This window comes from Bacillus rossius, chromosome 18 (genome assembly GCF_032445375.1).
Source record: "Bacillus rossius redtenbacheri isolate Brsri chromosome 18, Brsri_v3, whole genome shotgun sequence".
NCBI classification, from domain to species: domain Eukaryota; kingdom Metazoa; phylum Arthropoda; class Insecta; order Phasmatodea; family Bacillidae; genus Bacillus; species Bacillus rossius.
In genome coordinates, this window is record NC_086345.1 from 8,438,704 (window position 1) to 8,458,908 (window position 20,205).

At 41.0% G+C, this 20,205-nt stretch overlaps 1 protein-coding gene across 3 annotated transcripts in view; it reads left to right on the forward strand.

Moving 5' to 3' along the window:
* LOC134541326 (proton-coupled amino acid transporter-like protein pathetic) overlaps positions 1–20,205 on the forward strand; it is a 152,724-nt gene that overhangs the window by 124,148 nt on the left and 8,371 nt on the right. For all 3 annotated transcript variants that reach the window (XM_063384735.1, XM_063384734.1, XM_063384736.1), the window contains 4 exons: positions 1,280–1,393; positions 7,842–8,114; positions 10,089–10,173; positions 14,776–15,051. In XM_063384735.1, coding sequence (XP_063240805.1) covers positions 1,280–1,393; positions 7,842–8,114; positions 10,089–10,173; positions 14,776–15,051 — 748 coding nt within the window. The remainder of the gene's footprint in view (positions 1–1,279; positions 1,394–7,841; positions 8,115–10,088; positions 10,174–14,775; positions 15,052–20,205) is intronic.

The window sequence follows — 20,205 nt, forward strand, 5'->3', positions numbered from 1 at the left end:
AAGCCTATACGCGTACAAAATGTTAACGATTAAAAATTTTTTAAATTTCCAGATATTTGAACTGATATTGGCATACGTATTATTTTTAAATAACTCTGAAAATTAAGCGTGTCGTTGAAATGTTTTTTTTATATGCATGAAGATAATTTTGCGTATTATATATATTTTATTATATTACCTATCAGCAAAACCAGCGTAATTGATATATTCTGGAGTCACATATATGTAGTTATTAACAATTAATTGTACCATAGTACGCAATGGATGCATTCAATGTACATTAATTGAACATTTCTTTCGTTTTTTTTCCCACAACAGGACACTCCTCGGCCATGAAGGACTGAGACATACTGTTAACTGTGTTGCTGTTAACTCTGTTGCTGTTACCTGTGTCCTGTGTTGATGTGTACTATGTCGTGTGTGCTGTGTCCTGTATTGTTGTGTCCTGTTTTGCTGTGTGCTGCCGTGTCCTGTGTCCTGTTTTGTTGTGTCCTGTTTTCCCGTGTCCTGTTTTGCTGTTTTCCCGTGTCATGTTTTGCTGTTTTCCCGTGTCATGTTTTGCTGTTTTCCCGTGTCCTGTTTTTCTGTTTTCCCGTGTCCTGTGTCCTGTTTTGCCGTGTCCTGTGTCCTGTTTTGCTGTTTTCCCGTGTCATGTTTTGCTGTTTTCCCGTGTCCTGTTTTTCTGTTTTCCCGTGTCCTGTGTCCTGTTTTGCCGTGTCCTGTGTCCTGTTTTGCTGTATCCTGTGTCCTGTTTTGCTGTGTCCTGTGTCCTGTTTTGCTGTGTCCTGTTTTGCTGTGTCCTGTTTTGCTGTGTCCTGTTTTGCTGTGTCCTGTTTTGCTGTGTCCTGTGTCCTGTTTTGCTGTGTCCTGTGTCCTGTGTTGCTGTTTGGTGTGTTGCTGTTTGGTGTGTTGCTGTTTGGTGTGTTGCTGTTTGGTGTGTTGCTGTTTGGTGTGTTGCTGTTTGGTGTGTTGCTGTGTGGCGTGTGATGTGTTGCTGTGTGGCGTGTGATGTGTTGCTGTGTGGCGTATGATGTGTTGCTGTGTGGCGTGTGATGTGTTGCTGTGTGGCGTGTGATGTGTTGCTGTGTGGCGTGATGTGTTGCTGTGTGGCGTGTGATGTGTTGCTGTGTCCTGTGTAATTCTGTGTCCTGTGTGTTTCTGTGTCCTGTGTGTTTCTGTGTCTTGTGTGTTTCTGTGTCCTGTGTGTTTCTGTGTCCTGTGTGTTTCTGTGTCCTGTGTGTTGCTGGCTCCCGCTGAGCCGCGTGCTGCTGTGCCGCAGGTACGACGTGACGGTGGTGCCCAGGAAGACGCGCGACCCGGAGGCGGACCGCCTGAACGCGGACAAGGGAGCCTTCGACCCATTCGCCAGCCGCAAGAGCGACCACCTCACGACGTGAGTGCCTGGAACCAGTTGCAACCTGCTTCTTCTGACCGATGTTTTAGTTTTCCATAACGGCCTCGAACATTCCGCAAGCATTGCGCAAATTATTGACATTGAAATAGAAAATAACTACATCTAGGATTTTGGGGCTGAGGCCTCGTCCTTGGAAAATTATGATTTAGGTATCCGACGTTTCGGAACGCATTATTGCAGTCATCTTCAAATATTTCCGACTGAAGGCTGGCCAATTTGGACGAGTTAAGTTTATCCTGTTGTCTGGTATCAGCACGTAGGCTTGAAAATAGCTGCTACAACGCGTGTACCGAAAATGTTGGGTGCATAATTTACACTGACGCGGCCTCATACCAAAGCCAAGAAAGTATTTATATCCTTGGCCATGAGCGCATACAATCATATATATGTATATATATGTGTGTATATATAAATAAGATCGCAGGTTTACGGTGACTGTCGTCTGGCATTGCTTGGCTTCTAGATTGTAGCCGCTTTGAAGGGGAAGATATAACCGGCGTTTCGGTCGCCTTTGCAGTAGCCATAATCAAGGAGCAGTTACCTACCCTGATGATGGCGACTGCAACGTCGACCGAAACGTTGGTGATATCTTCACCTTCGACGTGAAAGCCAAGCATCTATATAGGTATATATATTATATATTTAATATATATATATCCAGTGGCGTAGCCAGGATTTTGGTATGGGGGTGTTAAGAAGCATGTCCCCCCCCCCCGTATTAAAGCGGGTGGTCCGGGGGATCCTCCCCCGGGAAAATTTTGTACTTAAATTTAAATATTGTAATGGTAAAATTTTTATTAATTTTAATATGAAATTTGTTTGAGTGATGGTTAAGAAATTAATTAAAGATTTGGTGCTAAGGGGGGGGGTTGAACCCCTAACCCCCCCCCCCCCCCCCTGGCTACGCTCCTGTATATATAACACAACCACCAAAAGAGAAAATACTTATAAACATGTTACAGATAGTATGGCCAAGTGTTGTTAAGCAACAACCCATAGGAAAGTTTCAGTAAATGTTTGTTGTTGGGACAATGAAAGGTAAGGAAATGAGAGTATGTGAGAGAACTGAAGATTCTCACATGCCACACATGCAAGGTGGCATTTAGGTTGTCGTTTATGCATGAAACTAAGTAGTATTTATATCGTAACAATGTATGTTGCTTACCTAAAATTCCATGGATAATAATTAGTGTTTATAGATCATGAGTATTGCATAAACACGTTAAAAACATATGTTTTTGTGAAATTTCAAAATAAAAAATGTATCGAATTGATGTTTTGAAATAATGGACGACTCATCTATGTTGTGTTGGTCTGTGATGCATTTTATCGCTTATATTAAACTTAAAAGAATTACATTGGCTATTACCTATGGCTCGGTATGTTTCAGCATGTAGATGGTTGATACTCTTTCGGTTATTATTCGCTGCTGGCTTTTCATGTAAATAATATCAGGACAGTGTTATATTATTAATCTTAAATGCTCTTAACAGATATTTTCAAGATTATGTAATAGCAGTAAAAAGACTTACAAATGTTCATAATACACTAGGTCAATAAAATAATGACCCAGTTATAACATTTTTAGTATCAGTTTTAATCATTGTAGTGTGTTGGTTCAAGGTCACAAAGAGTAATTTAAACTGATTTGCTGTTTTCTCGCTTGCCGCGCCACCTACGCAATCTAGCGACTCCTAGGCATAATTTCCACAATTAGCAGAGGAAGAACCTGTAAAATTTATTTGCCAACAGGCAGGAGCCCTTCCCCATTAGAATCTATTTGTACGAGAGTGGTTTAAATTCGAAGTCCCTGACCGTTGTATTGGTCGTAATGGTCGAAATGACAGAGCTCTTTTTCGCTGGCCTTCACGTTCATCTGACATAACGCCATGCGATTTTTTTCTTCGGGGCTTTATAAAACATTGTGTCTCGTTCCGCCGCTACCTAATGATTTGCCAGAGTTAAGACACAGAATTGAAGAAGCTATTGCTACCATTACTCCGGACGTGTTAAAAGTGTGGGAAGAATGGGATTTTAGATTGGCTGTGTGCCGTATAACTAAACTATATTTGCAACATTTAAAAAGAAAAACTAGGTTAGTTCACCTTCAATTTGATTTATGATTGGTTTTTAATAGTGTAAATTAAACTGTTATATGCCATTGAAATTGAGACATTACTTTATGGACACCCAGATTTTTTTTGATCACGTTAACATTTACTGGTAAAAAAAACTTATCGTAAATATATGATGAGATGCCTATTTTGTAACCCAAAAACATACTAAAGAGAGCCATCGGAACACTTTTGGGTACAGGAAAATGCCATAATTAACAGCAGTGACGAGGAGGGAAGTAACCAACCCGGCTTGGACAGAGGTGGTAGCCCTTGGGCCAGCTCCGCTCAGACAGAAACAAGTGATCTTGACTCTCTGGCTCGGGCATGTAGTTCAGTGTTTCCATAAAATAATGTCCCAGGGTGCGGCAAAAAAACCACCTTATTTTTAAAATGAATAACACAAACAGTACAGTTTAATTATTTTTTCCCATGTTACAGAGAGAGATTTAAAAGTTTTCTTTATTTAAAATGTTTAAACATCGTGTCATTAAGGTGTGCCTCCGTTCTGGTCAAATCGTTGAGAAAGTCTAGTTCTGAAGCTTCTGTCCACTCTTTCTAGCATATAGATGGGTATGTTGTCGATAGCAGCTTGGATATTGTTCGTTATTCGAACCAGGGTCCGTGTACGGTCGGTGTAAATAAGGGATTTCAGAAAGCCCCACAAACAAAAAAGTCGCACGGGGCTGAATCTTGTTGAGCGTTTCGGCCACTGGAGATCGATGCGCCAGATGACTCGTCCGGAGACGTGTTGTCGCGAAAGATTCGTCGACGTTCGCGCCGTGAGACCTGTGGTGCCGTCCTGCTGACACCAGACATCCCCCAAATCCAAAATCGACTGCCGAACCTGCTCGATGTTTTCGGGGTGTCCTGACGGTTCTTGAACCTCCAAGGGCCGTATTCCAAGACACAAAAATAAGGGTTTAGGTGTTGAATATGCAATACCTGTACCCTAACCATATTCCAAGTGCACGATAGGACACGGCCTGTCCCTTATTTTTAGGGCACTGAATTTTGGTGTCCTCTCTGTTGCCGATTTGATCCATAACTGTATATATATATATTTTCCTTTTAATGAACTTTAACGGAACTTTTACGATTACAATTTCCCCCCCCCCCCTAATATCTTAAAAAGCAGCAAACATAAATACGGCCAAAAATTCATCGTTTATTCTTGTACAACCAAAATTAAATATTTTTATTTCACATTATAATTCCATAGTTTTAAAAAATAAGCTAAAATTATTATGGATTCCACGAAGTACAACTGTTTATATCCTCGCACAAGTCCTCGTTTATTAAAACGGCTGCCGATCTGATATCTTACAGGGGTTCAGTTAGGACACGTTTTGGAATATGACCCGAGAATTAGGGTACGGCAGTTACCCAACAAGGCAGTGCATATTCGCTACCTTACTGAAACGTCTTGGAATACCGCCCCAGGTGTTTTTTTTTTCTCTTCTGCACATCAACGGTTTCCCTTAAGCTGTCCACCCTTAAAAAGTAACGATTTCCGATCAGGAACATGACGACCCGTGGACGCGATATCAAAGTGATTCCTAAATGCACGTTGCGTGGCCACTATCGAACGGAGGCTCAAAAAGTACGTCTCTGAGGCGAACGAGAACTCCTCCCTCGTCCACAGCATGATCGTTACTAGACCTGCATGACATAAAACTTTAGGTACCGTTATTTCGGAATGAGTGCCACCCCATCCTTCTTGGAATATCTGTCGCTTCAGGACGCGCATTTCAAATAAGGAATTTTCTCTGCCGCACCCAGTAAATTATAACAGTTTAATTTGGACTATTTGCAACAAATCATACATAAAGTTAAAGGTAAAATAACCTAGTTTTTCTTGATAAATATTCAGTATATGCACCTTTAGTTAATACGGTACACATTCAATATTTTTAAAGTCCAATTCTTCCCACACTTTCGTTTACACGTCCGGAGTAATGGAAGAATTGACCTCTTCAATTCCGTGTCTCAACTCTGGAAAATCATTAGGTAGCGGTGGAATATAGACGTCTTGCAATATTTTATAAAGCCCCAAAGAAAAAAAAATTGAATGTTATCATGTCAAGTGAACATGGATGCCAGTGAAGAAGAGCTCTGTCGTCTCGACCATTAAGACCAATACAACGGTCAGGGACTTCGACGTTCAACCACTCTCGCACAAAGAGATTTTAATGAAGGGGGATTCCATCCTGTTTCCAAATGAAGTTTACAGGTTCACTCTTAGCAAATTGCAGAACACAAAACCCTTTACTCTCAGGAGTTTTCCTGTTGTGTCGTGGTGCTAATTGCTATCTGTGTTTCATGGTGGCAATCAACGTTCACGATTCTGGCAGCGAATGCTAGTGGTGGGTGCAGAAAGCATGTGTGTGATTCGCATCCAGAAATATAGATATTCAAATAACCATCTATTTTATTTATCAGTTTATTTATCACGCGTTAACACAGTAATACTAAAATTGTGTTCTTTAAAGTCAAAAATAGATCTAAGTAGTATAAATAAATAATTCCTGCACCTGGTGCTGGTGGGAGGGTGTTTGGTGTTGTGGTCAGCCATCTTGGATTGACATTACTGCATCATCTTGGATGAACTGGACCCTGGTCGCCATATTGGCTGGCCTTGACCCCGGCCGCATCTTGGATTCAACCATATTGGTTTCATCCATGTTGTTTTCTTGAACATTCCGCCATCTTTAATTCCGCAATTTTTAATTATGACATCACGCTTACCATACTGAAAATACGTAATTATATCCAGAAAATTGGAAAAATTCAAAATTTTTAAAATAAAATTGTTAATAAAAAATGTACTTATGCCATGGGACTTGGGGATCTGGGTTCTATCCTGACGAGGTCATTCGATTAAAAATGGCGACAGGACCCTACTCATTTATGTCCTTAATCAGACTGACCTACACTACTTTCGTCAATGTAGATATTATGCCAACCAGTATGATGTCATGGCGACTATCTTAAATTCGCCATTTTGTATTTGTCTGCTAGAGATCTCTGCTGTCATTTAGGTTTTTTTTACACACCAGAGTGCAGTAGTATTTATTAAGAGATCATTATAGCATGTTCCATCTATAAATTCAGAAAAATTTTAAAAAAAATCATTAAAAAAATCACCTATTAATATAGTGACTGATTTGATCGAATGGAGGTTTTACACTACTAAAAGTACAAACAACCAAACTACTAAGTTTTTAGCATTTTAAATTTCTTCAGTCTTCCTGGAGTGCAAAGCAAGTCAATTGCATGTCTTGGCATTTGTTATCGGGGCAGTTCCAATCTAAATACCTCGCCGGGTCAGAACCCAGGTCTCCAAGCTCCATGGCATAAGTGCGTTTTTATTAAGATTTTAATTAATTTTTATGATAATTACATATTTTCAATATGGCGGACATACCATAGTTCAAAATGGCGGAATGTAGGGGTCACAAAATGGCTACCGGAGTCAGTTGAAGGATAAAGGTTACGACCAAGGTAATCCAAGATGGCCGCCGTGATGTCACAAACCAATATGGCTGACCCCCGAACCTCACTACTACTGTAATACACATAAAATAAAGATTGTACAAGATATAAGCAAATTAATTATTTAATCTTTCAAACATTAAAATAGTACTAATGAAGGGAAAGAAAGTAAAATGTGGTTTTTACTAACAACTAACAATGTATTAATGTGAGAATTACAATGGCCTATTTAGATACCTACATATAATTATATGTTGTGTTGTGTAAGAATGTGTTTTACTCTGACTTGACATTGGAGAGGGATCTGTTGTTGTAGGCCAGGGGTTGGCAGATCGAGGCTTTCACCGTAAGATTTTACGGCTCTGTACCTGCTCTGCCAAGCAAAAAAAAAAGCTGAACAAAACCACGTGGCACAATCACAAGCATGCCCCCCCCAAAATGCGCGCGCACATACCACAGCACTAACCCAGATTAAATTTTATAATTAATTAAAATAATTTAGGTTTTCTTGTTTTCTCAGAAGAGAATGATTGCCACAATTTTTTTTTTACATTTACATGTGTTTTTTTCCTAAGTAGCTTTTATATTTAAGACTTTATGTTGAAATTCTAAATAAAAAAATTAAAATTTTATATATTTTATTGTCTTAAAATTCCACGTAGATACAGAGAAAACACATGTTGCAGCTTTAAAACATAATTGGATAATCTGTTTATTTAACATTTGGCTGATCTCACTGGGAAGTCTGCCGACACGTGGTGTGGAAAGTTGCCCAGTCCTTGTCCGGGCAAAGGTTGGCAGCGCTGTACACTGTGCAGGGACTGCGAGACGCTGACCCACCTGCTGAAGGCCTCGCTGGGCACGGGCATCCTGGGCATGCCCATGGCCTTCAAGAGCGCGGGCCTGAGCATGGGCGTGCTGGCCACCATCGTGGTGGGCGTGGTGTGCGCACACACCTCCGCCATGCTCGTCAACTGCGCGCACAGCCTGTACCACCGGCTGCGGGTCTCCGCGCTCAGCTTCGCCGAGGTGGGCGAGGTGGCCTTCCTCAACGGGCCGGAGTGGGGCAAGAAGTTCTCCCTGGCGGCGCGGTGAGTGTCCTAGACAGCTACTAGGGTAGGCTACTTGCTGCCCCGCAAGGGTGCGAGTTGCTGCCCCTACATGGGTGCGAGTTGCTGCCCCTACATGGGTGCAAGTTGCTGTCCCCACAAGGGTTCCAGTTGCTGCACCACAAGGGTGCATATTGAGAAGGTCTCATCAAGAGTTTTATGTTGCGGTGTTAGGCTCCACTATATTATATATATATATATACATACACATACACAGTGGCGTAGCGCAACGAACAAGTCCCGTGTTCTACCACACAATTACTGCTTCTACGTGAGCATAAGGCAGTAGCGATCAGTGAGACACAGATTTTTTAAGCGGTCAGTGTACGTCAACATGGGTAGATGTAAGGATGTGACAAGGGTGGCAAAAAGTGGCAATCGTGTTTGGCCGTGCCCATGACCATGTGGTGCGTCAAGTTGCTGGATTTGTTGGTGTTTTGCAGCGGACTGTTCAACATGTCTGCACGTCAGAATTGTGGTCGAGGAAAAGAAAAGATCCTGACGGAGAGGGATCAGAGATGCGTTTCACGGCTTGTGAATCAAAATCGCTTCCAAACCCGACAGCAATTGCTGCAATCGGTGGATGAAGGTCCTTCCCAACCTGTTAGCGACGGGAACTTAATGCAGTGAACATTTGGAGTCGGTCACCTCGCAAGGGGCCATTGCTCACACAGGCACATAAAGCTGCGCGTCTTCAATGGGCTGGGAATCAACAATCGTGGACAGTAGCTGACTGGCGGAACGAGATGTGGTCTGACAAATCACGTTTTAGCTTGTTTTCCAATATCGCACATCGTCGACTGCACCGAAGGCCAAATGAAACATTTCATCCTTGATGTGTGCGATGTCAGGTTCAACCCGGGTGTGGGTCTCTGATGTTTAGGTTTTTTTTGTATGATGGATTGGGCCCGCTCACTGAGGTGACCACTAATGTAAACCAGCATATTTATTCAAACATTCTTGTTGATTAGGTGTTGCCTTTCAGTCAACAATTGCATGATGATGTATTCTATTGATACCCAGATTTTTCAAGATGACAACAGCAGAGTTCGTCGGGCTGCACGCATATGTGACTGGTGTTTATGAACACTCCCCCACCCCATTACACTTCAATTGGCATAACAAATCACCTGATTTGAATCCTATTTAAATTTTTTGTACATGATGGAACAGGGGTAAAACGCCGACATCAGCATCCCCACAATTTGGTGGAACTGCGTGATCAAATCCTCTGCGAGTGGCTTAACTCTTTGGGTAGGCGCCAGCAGTGCTGAGAAGATAAGGACACAGCCAACTGTCTGGTTAGCCGAGTGAGGCAGGGGGCTAAGGTGGTGACTATGCTGGGATGGGTAGCCCTAGCCTCTGGTCATAGCTGAAGCTCTTACACCTTCCTGATTAAAAAGGGGGGAGCAAACCCCATACAGTTCTGGCTTTTAAGAACGGCTCTGGAATGTTTAAATCGGATCTGTAAGCGGACTCCCAAACTACCCTTTAAGGGCGTTGTCTCGGGAGGGAGGTAAAGGATAAGATGTACCTGCACAACCTTGTGGACTCACTTCCTGACCGAGCCCAGGTGGTTATCAAGTCCAGAGGCGGAGTTACACTGTATTAAATGATGCTTGCAATGATTTATCCAGGGGCGACTAATTTTTTGTCTGGTAAGCAGCTTATTTGTGGATCCTTAAAACTAAACACTAAATAACATGGTTTACGTACATGCACTGTTGCCAACCCTCGGGGTTGCTGGCGTGGTGTGTGATCTACCACCCACCCACCCACACACATGCATGAACATGACCAGTAGACATGCTTGAGGATGCATTCAAGTGCAATGGCACATGTCAAACACGGGGGACTTTCCATTAAAGAACCTTTACATGTTGACATTGTAATCTGACTCGAATTATGTGCCGTCTTTAGATCCAACAATAATATTTTGTGTTTGGTTTGTTTCAGTTTGACCATTCTAATTGGTCTGTTTTCTACATATTTCGGGACTTGCAGTGTGTATACTGTCATCATTGGAAATAATTTTCAACAGGTAACTAAATTGACAAGCTGTTATTATTTTGTACTTTCTCATTACTGGAGTGGATTAAGATAACAATCTTTTTAGAATTAGAATAACTTCACTGAAAATGATATAACACTTTTAACACTAAGTGCATTTTTTTCTAGTTTGTGCAACTACGACTAGTTTTGAAGTTTACAGAAATTTTTGTCAAGAAATTTAATGGCTGTATTGAATGTGTTTGTTTCTTGAAGTAAAATTACTTTTTTGCAAAAATTATTTGGCTGAAATTCTTTGGATAAAAATATTGGAGTGTATGTAGTGTGGAATATTTAATTTTCTGTGCATATTATCTTGACATGTCGGATTCGCTTATTTAGTTTCGTATATTATTCGTTTATTTCGTTTTTATATGATAAATTTAAACGACTATTTGGGGTTTTTAAAAAAAAAAACACTTTGATTGCTCAAACGTCACATTTTACAACCCAGGAAATTGTACTTTGCCGAAATACCAAACTAAGCATCAATACTATGGCCAGTGGACGACTAATGTTCGTTACCAGAGCGCTGTTCGTAGGGACAAGTGTAAGCTTTCCTGGGAAGTACCGCTGTGTGATGGAAAGAAACCTTTCAGTTCCCAAATCCCCCCCCCCCCCCCCCAAAAAAAAGTCTAAAGTCTCGTGTTAAGATAAGACATTTTACACGGGTTAATTTTGTCTGGGCATTAAATATATATGTTGCCGGGTCGGGAATTGTACCGGTGTAACCTGTTGGCTGGAGGCAAGTGATTAGGCTTATATGTATATATTAGTAGAATTCTGGCTTTTCTTATATTTTTTATCCAGCACATAATTAACTAAACACCTTTGAACTCTTAAATCAGCTACTCCAGAAATTTTGGCGCGCCAGGCGATACTAGCTTCTGGTGGCTTGGTGCGAGGCACATATATTTTGAATTTTTTTTTAATGTTCTTAATTAAAATCGTTAAAAATCTTTGATGTTCGGAAATATCTGGGCATAAATTTAATGTCTGGTAGAGAATGACAAAACAAGCTATTTTTGTTAAAGAACATATGTCCATAGACGCAACCCAGTGTCTTTACAGGCGCGCACAGTAGCGCAACAGGGCATCTCTTGACATGAATTCCCAACAGGAATGTGAATGTCTTTAATCTCGGGTTGGGTGTCGCTTCGGCTGAGTTAACTATGAAAGCCACAGCTCGTGGTCGTTACGTGTGACTCACACCCGGTTAACATTTGCAGTGATGACGTAATGAGCGTGGGTGGGGAGCGTCGAATTGAAGTCGGTGAGAGCTGTGACTCCGAGAGCGATAGACCTACTTGCGTGATTTAAACGTTAAGTTGCTCGTGAGTGAGCACTGAGTGGCGCTAGTTAAGTGGAATATATAGAGAGTTACTAACTTTGGTTTTGTATCCATTAATTGCAAAAGACCTAAGCGAAAACAGGTTGTGTTGGAAAAAAGAAAAAAAACAAGCGAAATCTCCCGAGCAGAAGTAATCAAAAATGCAGGGAAGTTTCGTAGGTATCGAATGAGGCAAAAAGTAGCAGAGAGAAATGAGCCAGTGGGACAAAACGAGCCCCGAACGAGGCGCGATAATTGCGTTCGAGCGAGCCTCAGCCATCTGCCTCGCGAGAAGCGACGGGGAATGCAGGGAATTGTTTGGTAACGGACGTGATTTACAAGGAGTTGGTTGAGTCAGTGGTTGTGAAGTTGGGCCGAGTTTGTGTCGCAGTTTATTTCACAAACGAAATTCATGAAACAAACCCCTGGCGGCTATAGCCCAGAATACAGCAAACTCTGAATTTTGACGTGAATACGCAGGGCCGTCGAGAAGGGTGGGGGGGCAAAAGGGGCAAATGCCCAGGGGCCCGGTAGCCTTACGGGCCCGGGCACCCGGCTGGGAAGTGGAAAATAAATGGCTGGAAAAACATTTTTCCCCTGCTATTAAAACATCTTGTACTATATATATATATATATATATATATATATATATATATATATATATATATATATATATATATATATATATATGTGTGTGTGTGTGTGTGTGTGTGTGTGTGTGTGTGTGTGTTTTGTGTGTTCCTGTGTAACATTCAGTTCACACCAAAATGGGAACGCCAGGTACGAGCACAATAGGTTTGCTCGGTCCAGTACACCCCCTCCTCTTGGGGTCAATGCCATTTAGACTCCCCCTTCTGAAGTAAAGAATGCGGTGATGGGCCCTGGCTGGAGAGGGTTTCATGGAGATATCTAATGAAATGAAACATCTCAGATCAATTAATGTTTCAAATATTGGTCCAAACCAGTTGAAACAAATCAAGGTTTTAAACACACTTTGGGGATTAAAATTGGATAGTTTATTTCCAAACGTGTGTATCGCTGTTCGAGTGTTCTGCACAATTCCCGTGACAGTTGCCGAAGCGAAAGGTCCTTCAGCAAAATGAAGGAAATAAAAAATGTACATCGCTCATCCATGTCTCAGGATAGGATTAGTGGGCTCACCTTGCTTGCCTTAGAGTCTGATCTCGCTCGGTCATTGAACTACGACGATGTAATTAACGATTTTGCTTTGAAACAGGCACGGAAAACAGATTTGTTGTGATTACTTCTGAACTATTTAATTGTTTGTAAATCAATATTATTCAGTAGCATAACCCTTTTAAATGCATTATATGTTTAAAATTTTAAATAATATACTACAGTGTATGATTATTCTGAATGTAGTGATTCGATATGAAGTAATGACTGTTCTGTCGTAAAACATTTTGCAGTGTTATTAAATTTAGACATTTTTATATAGTATATGACATTTGAATTGTGTTTTAGTAGGATGTAAAATATATATCATTATTATTTAAAATGCACGTCATTTATGATTTTACATCGAACTAAGGTTATTAAATTAATTTGTATAAATTATCAATATGTATTACAAATTTTTAAATTTAATGAACATGGTTCAATGTGTTTCATATTTTCGAAATAATAAAATTTATTATTACTTAAATGATTTTAATAATATTTATATTTACAATAAATTATTATACTTACGTATTTTAAACACTCATATTATAATGCAATTTCTGATTACCATTTAAGATTTTTTTAGCAGAATATACATCAAAATTAAATATTATTTGTATTTTGATGGGATTAACAATGTAAAAGTGCACTGAGATAATACATGCAAATGCTCTCTTTTTTTGCGTAACTAGGAAATCGTTATGTATGTTCAAATGAAGGATGCAATTTTATGATACCATATATATTTATGGTATACGTAGTACGTAGTAGTGGTATGCAAAAAAAAAGTAAGGGGGCCTACTACCCCAGCTGCCCAGGGGCCCACAAATTCTCTCAGCGGCCCTGTGAATACGTCTTTAAGATTTCTTCCATAGTGAGAGGCAATTCAAAATACGAGTGTTAACAAAATCGGGGGATACAGTTTGGTGTTGCAGTTACATATATATCATCTCCATCCAAAATTAAATTACACTACTGGATAGCTAAAGGATCAAAGAATTCGTTACGCCATGTGAGGACTGTGATGCATCATCGTGCGCGTTGGAGGGGGAAAGCGCCGCCATTTTGAGCGTCATTTTGCTGCGTTTCGAGATTTCCATTTAGTCTTAACTTTTTCACTCGGAGAAGCTACGACGTTCATTTAGAATTTCCATGGTCAGCTCTCGTCAAAATCAACCGATTGCACAACGTTAGGTAAAATTACCTGTATTGATTTAATGTTCACCAGAAATCTCGCTGTACCTATCCAGTATGCCATCTGTGTCGTACTTTCCGTACCACGGACCTATAATTAATAAAGTTATAACACAGTGGTTATTCGTTTATACCTGATTTCTTTCCTGGACCCGACGAACGGAAATAGTTGCTGTCGTAAACAAAACACGGAAACCCGAAGGACTTCTTAGTGGTCAAAACATGATTATAACATACATAAAAAAAGCGTAATTTTATGTTTTGTATTTAAAATATTACCCGTCACGTACAACACATGGCCGTGTCCATGAGAAGACGGGGGCAGTGATTTTGGAGCGGTGTCTGCGGGAACTTTGAATATATATACTGTATAGAAGTCGCCAGCCCAGGTTAAAATTTCTAATACGGTTTGAGGTAGTTGGTTAATTCACCGCCGCAATCGCCACCATCTCTAGGGCATCGACTTGTGGTGGTCCCTAGCGGATAAGTGTCGAACTCTTCAAACACCACTTCCTCACCCTCCCTCAAACATGCTTTGTCCTCCACCCACCCTCTACTCCACCTCTCAACCCTGTAGTATTGTGACGCACAAACTCCCGTTGAACGACCTTGAGCTGCAGTGAATGTTGTGGGGGGGGGGGGGGGGGGGGGGAATGGCAGCGGGCGACAGTGCTGCGCTCTAACGTGTAAATAACAACCCAAGACGATACAGGGCGTTACGGCAGCGCACTGCAGCGGTGAAGTTCCCAAGCTGCTCATCATACGCTCCTGAAAAACGTAGAGTAAATCCTATCCACTCGCGACTTCTATACAGTGTATGTATATTGAAAGGCGGGAAGCAGGCTGGCGAACGGCACGGTGCAGAGCTGTGTGTGGTGGCGCCACCAGGTGATCGAGCACTACAGCTCGGTGGCGCTGGACGAGCGGGTGTACATCGCGGCGCTGCTCGTGCCGCTGGTGCTGCTGTCGTGGGTGCCCAACCTCAAGTACCTGGCGCCGCTCTCCATGCTCGCCAACGCGCTCATGGGGGTCGGCCTGGGCATCACAATCTACTACCTGGTGGTGGACCTGCCGCCGCTCGCCGACCAGACGCACTTCGGGCCCGTGTCGGGGCTGCCCGTCTTCCTGTCCATTACCATCTTCGCCGTGCAGGCCATCGGGGTGGTGAGTCCCTCCGCTCTGCTAACATCTGTCGGAGCTCCGACTCTTATCCGCTCGCATCTGTCGGAACTCCGACTCTTATCCGCTGGCATCTGTCGGAGCTCCGACTCTTATCCGCTGGCATCTGTCGGAGCTCCGACTCTTATCCGCTGGCATCTGTCGGAGAGCTCCGACTCTTTATCCGCTCTCATCTGTCGGAGCTCCGACTCTTATCCGCCCGCGTCTGTCGGAGCTCCGACTCTTATCCGCTGGCATCTGTCGGAGCTCCGACTCTTATCCGCTGGCATCTGTCGGAGCTCCGACTCTTATCCGCTGGCATCTGTCGGAGCTCCGACTCTTATCCGCTGGCATCTGTCGGAGCTCCGACTCTTATCCGCTGGCATCTGTCGGAGCTCCGACTCTTATCCGCTGGCATCTGTCGGAGCTCCGACTCTTATCCGCTGGCATCTGTCGGAGCTCCGACTCTTATCCGCTGGCATCTGTCGGAGCTCCGACTCTTATCCGCCCGCGTCTGTCGGAGCTCCGACTCTTATCCGCTGGCATCTGTCGGAGCTCCGACTCTTATCCGCTGGCATCTGTCGGAGAGCTCCGACTCTTATCCGCTCGCATCTGTCGGAGCTCTGACTCTTATCCGCTCGCATCTGTCGGAGCTCCGACTCTTATCCGCTCGCATCTGTCGGAGCTCTGACTCTTATCCGCTCGCATTTGTCGGAGCTCCGGCTCTTATCTGCTCTCATCTGTCGGCTCTTGGCCAGTTGCACCATTCTGCTCTAAAGTTATCTTAGCTCAAGAATGATCTGAACGTTGTGCCAACGCTCACTGGGGTTACACGGTCTTTGTCCGTGCGATCAGAACCTGAGGCAACAGGCAGCATGCAGTGTCGAAGAAGTGTTGGTTGCATTCCTGTCGGCGCGGCGGACTACAATCGATTGTGACACGGTGAACAAATGGTTGTTGCTAATGCCGCAAGATGGCAGCTTTGTAGTCGCTACCTCAGTTTTTTGAATTTTAATAACTGAAACCACGTTCTTGGTATTTAAAAGTTAATACAGAACGAAGCAGTTCGGAAATATGATTAGGTTTTGACTAACAACGCGTCTTTTTAATGTGGAAAGTAATTGTGACAATAAAAATATTAAAATAGAAGCCAATTAATAACAAACATTTCAAACATTTAAAATTGGTTATCTCTCGTGAGAACATATTGTAACTCTAGAATTAATTATAATTGTTGTTACTTTTGCTAAACATGATTAAATAAACCTGCATAAAGTCAGTGAAAATGCCGGCCATATCTGCTCGTGCAGTGTTGATCGGAGATCATTGCTTTGGACGGACGGGAAGCCTTAATTTCACAGACGAGAGAGCCACACCCGAAGTTCCCCAAAGTTTACATGATTTCACAGTATCTTTAATGTAGCTATCCTAACCAAATCAACCGTCCACAATGCTTTAAAGTATTTATAATGTAGCTAACCTAATTGACCATTAGTATCCTTTAATCAACACCGCCATATTTATTTACAATGGACAAAAAAAAAAAAACAACTGAAGATGCACGATCGGGCGTGTGGCTCTCTCGTCTGTGAAAAGAAGGCTTCCCTGGACGGACACGAAGGTCGGTTCATATAGAAGTTCCCAGTTCCCACAACACAATGGTGCAGCAGGAAATGTGGTGGAACGATGATAGATCCAGCTTGTGACTCAAGATCACGCCTGAGCTCTGATGGTGCAACTGGCCGTAAGGGAGCATTCATCGTCCGAGTATTTCACAGACAAATGCAGGAAGTTAATTGTCTATGCAGGAAGTCTACAAAAGAATGTCCCAGTTTCAAAACATAACAAACAAACTGTACAACAGTTATGAAACTGCTAGAAATTAAATTTTCTACATAATTTTGTTTGATTCACTAAATATGTTGCTTGAACTTCTTGATCACTTTAACATAACAATTGGTTAAAATGTTTACACTATGTTTTAATAAGAGATTAATTTGTGCTACACTCCAAATTTATAGACTTAAAATAAAATCGATTTTATTGTCAACACCATGGATGGTATTGCATTAGTTTGTTCTAGTAAAAGTCACTAATGGTACCTATATTATAACAGTTAAATTTGACTAATCACAACAAATACATAAAATTGAAGGTAAACTAACCTATTTCTTTTCTTACAAATGTTCTACATGTGCAACTTTAGTTGTACGGTACACATCCAACTTAAGTCCTATTCTTTCCACACTTTGGTTAACAAGTCCGGAGTAAAGCAATAGCCTCTTCAGTTCCGTGTCTGAACTCTGGCAGAAATCATTAGATAGCGGCGGAACGTAGACACGATCTTTTATAAATCCCCAAAGGAAATAATTGCAAGGCGTTATGTCAGGTGAACATGGAGGCCAGATAAAAGGAGCTCTGTTGTTTTGACTATTACGACCAATCCAACAGCTAGGGGCTTCAACGTTCAACCACTCTCGTACAAAGAGATTCCCATGGGGAATGTCTCCATCCTGTTGCCAAATAAAGTTTACAGGTTCACCCTCAACAAATTGGGGAAATAGCCATTCTTTCACGCTTCAAGTGAGAAAACAACAAAGCATTTTTTTTTCCATGCACTTATCTAAAACTTTTGGGGTTTACTCTTTAATTGTAACCTTGGACCAACACTCTTCAACGCTTACAGTTGATGCTATTAAATTTTATAACTGGTACATTCTTTTATGGACATATTGTAAAATCTTTCCAGATGCACATTTTGCAACATTTCAGGATAAAAATTGGCTTTTATATGAAACATGTTGCTTGAAACAAGTTTGCTTGTACTGGGATAGCCTATGGTTTATAGCCTCTCACAGGGGCAAAGAGAATAAAATATGGTTTTTCTTTATTGTTATTTTTTTTCCAAAAAGATATACAGTGACATTTTTAAAACTTTTAAGCAGGAAAAATAGTTACATCGGATGCATGTTTCAGGCCATGCTGTATTAGCAAGTTTGCGGTTCAAATGTAAATATAGCTGTAACAATAAAACTGACAAAAGTCACCAAAAAAAAGTAACTGAACAGAAGGACTGATCACAGAAAAAGTCTGGAAATAAACAGCAACTGTGCTGGAATCACAAATTTTTAATTACTAGCAGCTGTTTACTAACTTGCAATTTTTTTTTTTTTTCACTTTCTTTTCAGTTTACAGTCGCACATTAAATACAAATGGTTGAAGACTGTCTGCTTAATTGTGTGGAAATTACCTCTGGTAATATTTTTAGCTTAGTAATAAAATAACAAAATGGCAACAAAAGTTAGATCATTAATGTTTCTTGTGATTTATACGAACAAAAAAATATATACTAATCAAGATCTTACCATTTAATTTATCTGAATAAATTTTAAATACTCCTGTAAAATTAAATTAATTAGTGACTTGTAGACAGTGTAAAAAAATGAGGATACAAATAAATTTATTATTAAAAAAAATTACAATTCTGTGGGAAAACCCCGACTACTGTAAATCACTATTCTGTGGAAACACCCATTCTATGGAAAATACCCTTCCTGTAGTTAAGTCACAGTCCGATGTGCAGATTTGCCGGACTTCAGTTCTTTGATGTTATAACTTTTCTGATTTGACATGAGTGGCAGAAAGTGGGATGTTGTATGACTTTCATTTGAACATGCTGAGAATGAAAATAACATTAAAAAAATATATATATTTTTTACAACCCTGCTAATTTGAAAATAATAACTGTATCACAAAAAAAAAAAAAGATCATGTAATGCAAAAAAAAAAAGCTATAACGGAACCTCATTAAAAGGTTTGTCCTGAAGTTCGTTCATCAGTTTGTAGCATTCAATCACCAAATGTACTACTTAGCAGGATTGGAAAAACCCCAGGTTTGGGAGAGGGGGGAACGCCCAAACTACCTGTTTTTTTTTTTTTAACCAGGTTTGTTTATTACATTAGTTATTTTGATTCTCACCATATTTAAATGAAAGCCATACAACATCCCGCTTTCTGCCACTCATGTTGAATCAGAGTAAAAATATCACATCAAAGAACTGAAGTCCGGCAAATCTGGCTGTGACTTAACCACAGAGAGGATATTTTCCCCAAGGGAAGAGAATTCTCCGTGGAACAGGTGTTCCCCACAGAAATGGGGATCCACAATTCAACCTGGGATTTCCCCTCAGAAAAGGGAAATAACTATTTAATATTTTTATTTTGGATGATTATTTAGTTGGGTATGACTTACAACTTATTCAGATAATTTAAATAATATATTGATTAGTATGTAATTTTTATTGCTCCCGCAAATCAGAAGAAACATTAATGACCAAACTTTTGTTGTTATTTGAGGTGTATTTGTGTATATATATAAACTTTTGAATTGACGATAGTTTTGTGGTCTAGGAGTCATGAAATGAAAAACTATATAAAAAATTTTTCCAAAAGTCGCACCATAGTAACAGCTACAATAGGTAGTAATTCTTTGAAATCTACCTAACATTGTGCATGGAGTCCGTGCACTGAAGTGAAACTTCTTGCTTATTATAATGCTAGATATAGGAAAAATAATTCTCTTTGGCTGAGGTTGCAGATCAAAAAATATATATGCAAGTATGTGAGCACTAAATTATAGTATTGTGCAAAGATGCGAGTGTGCAAGTGAGCTAGTGTGGAAGTATGCGAGTGTGCAACTTCATTTCCACCTCTCCCCTGCCGTCACCACCTGCCGGTTCCCCCACCACGTACCTAACTATTCCCTTACGTGGACTTAATTTTTGTAACACTCAAAAATTGTAGCCCCCTCAGCAAAGATGTTCCAGTTCAAACCCATTCCCCCCCCCCATAAAAACCACTTGGTTTAAACAGTGTTTAAAACCATTGTGAGTTAAATCGGGACGGAATTGTATCCCCTTGGAAAGGATACCTTTCAGTCTTATGGTGGCGGTAGTGTAGCTGGGTAGGAACTGGAAAGGTACCCTTTCCGAGGGGATACCTTTCCAGTGCGTATTTGCATTAAAACCAAAACATTTTAAGAAATCAGAAAGGGTGTGCCTTTCCAGTTCCTACCCAGCTACACTACCGCCACCATAAGCCTGAAAGGTACCCCTTTCCAAGGGGATACAATTCTGTCATCCCGATTTATCTCACAATGGT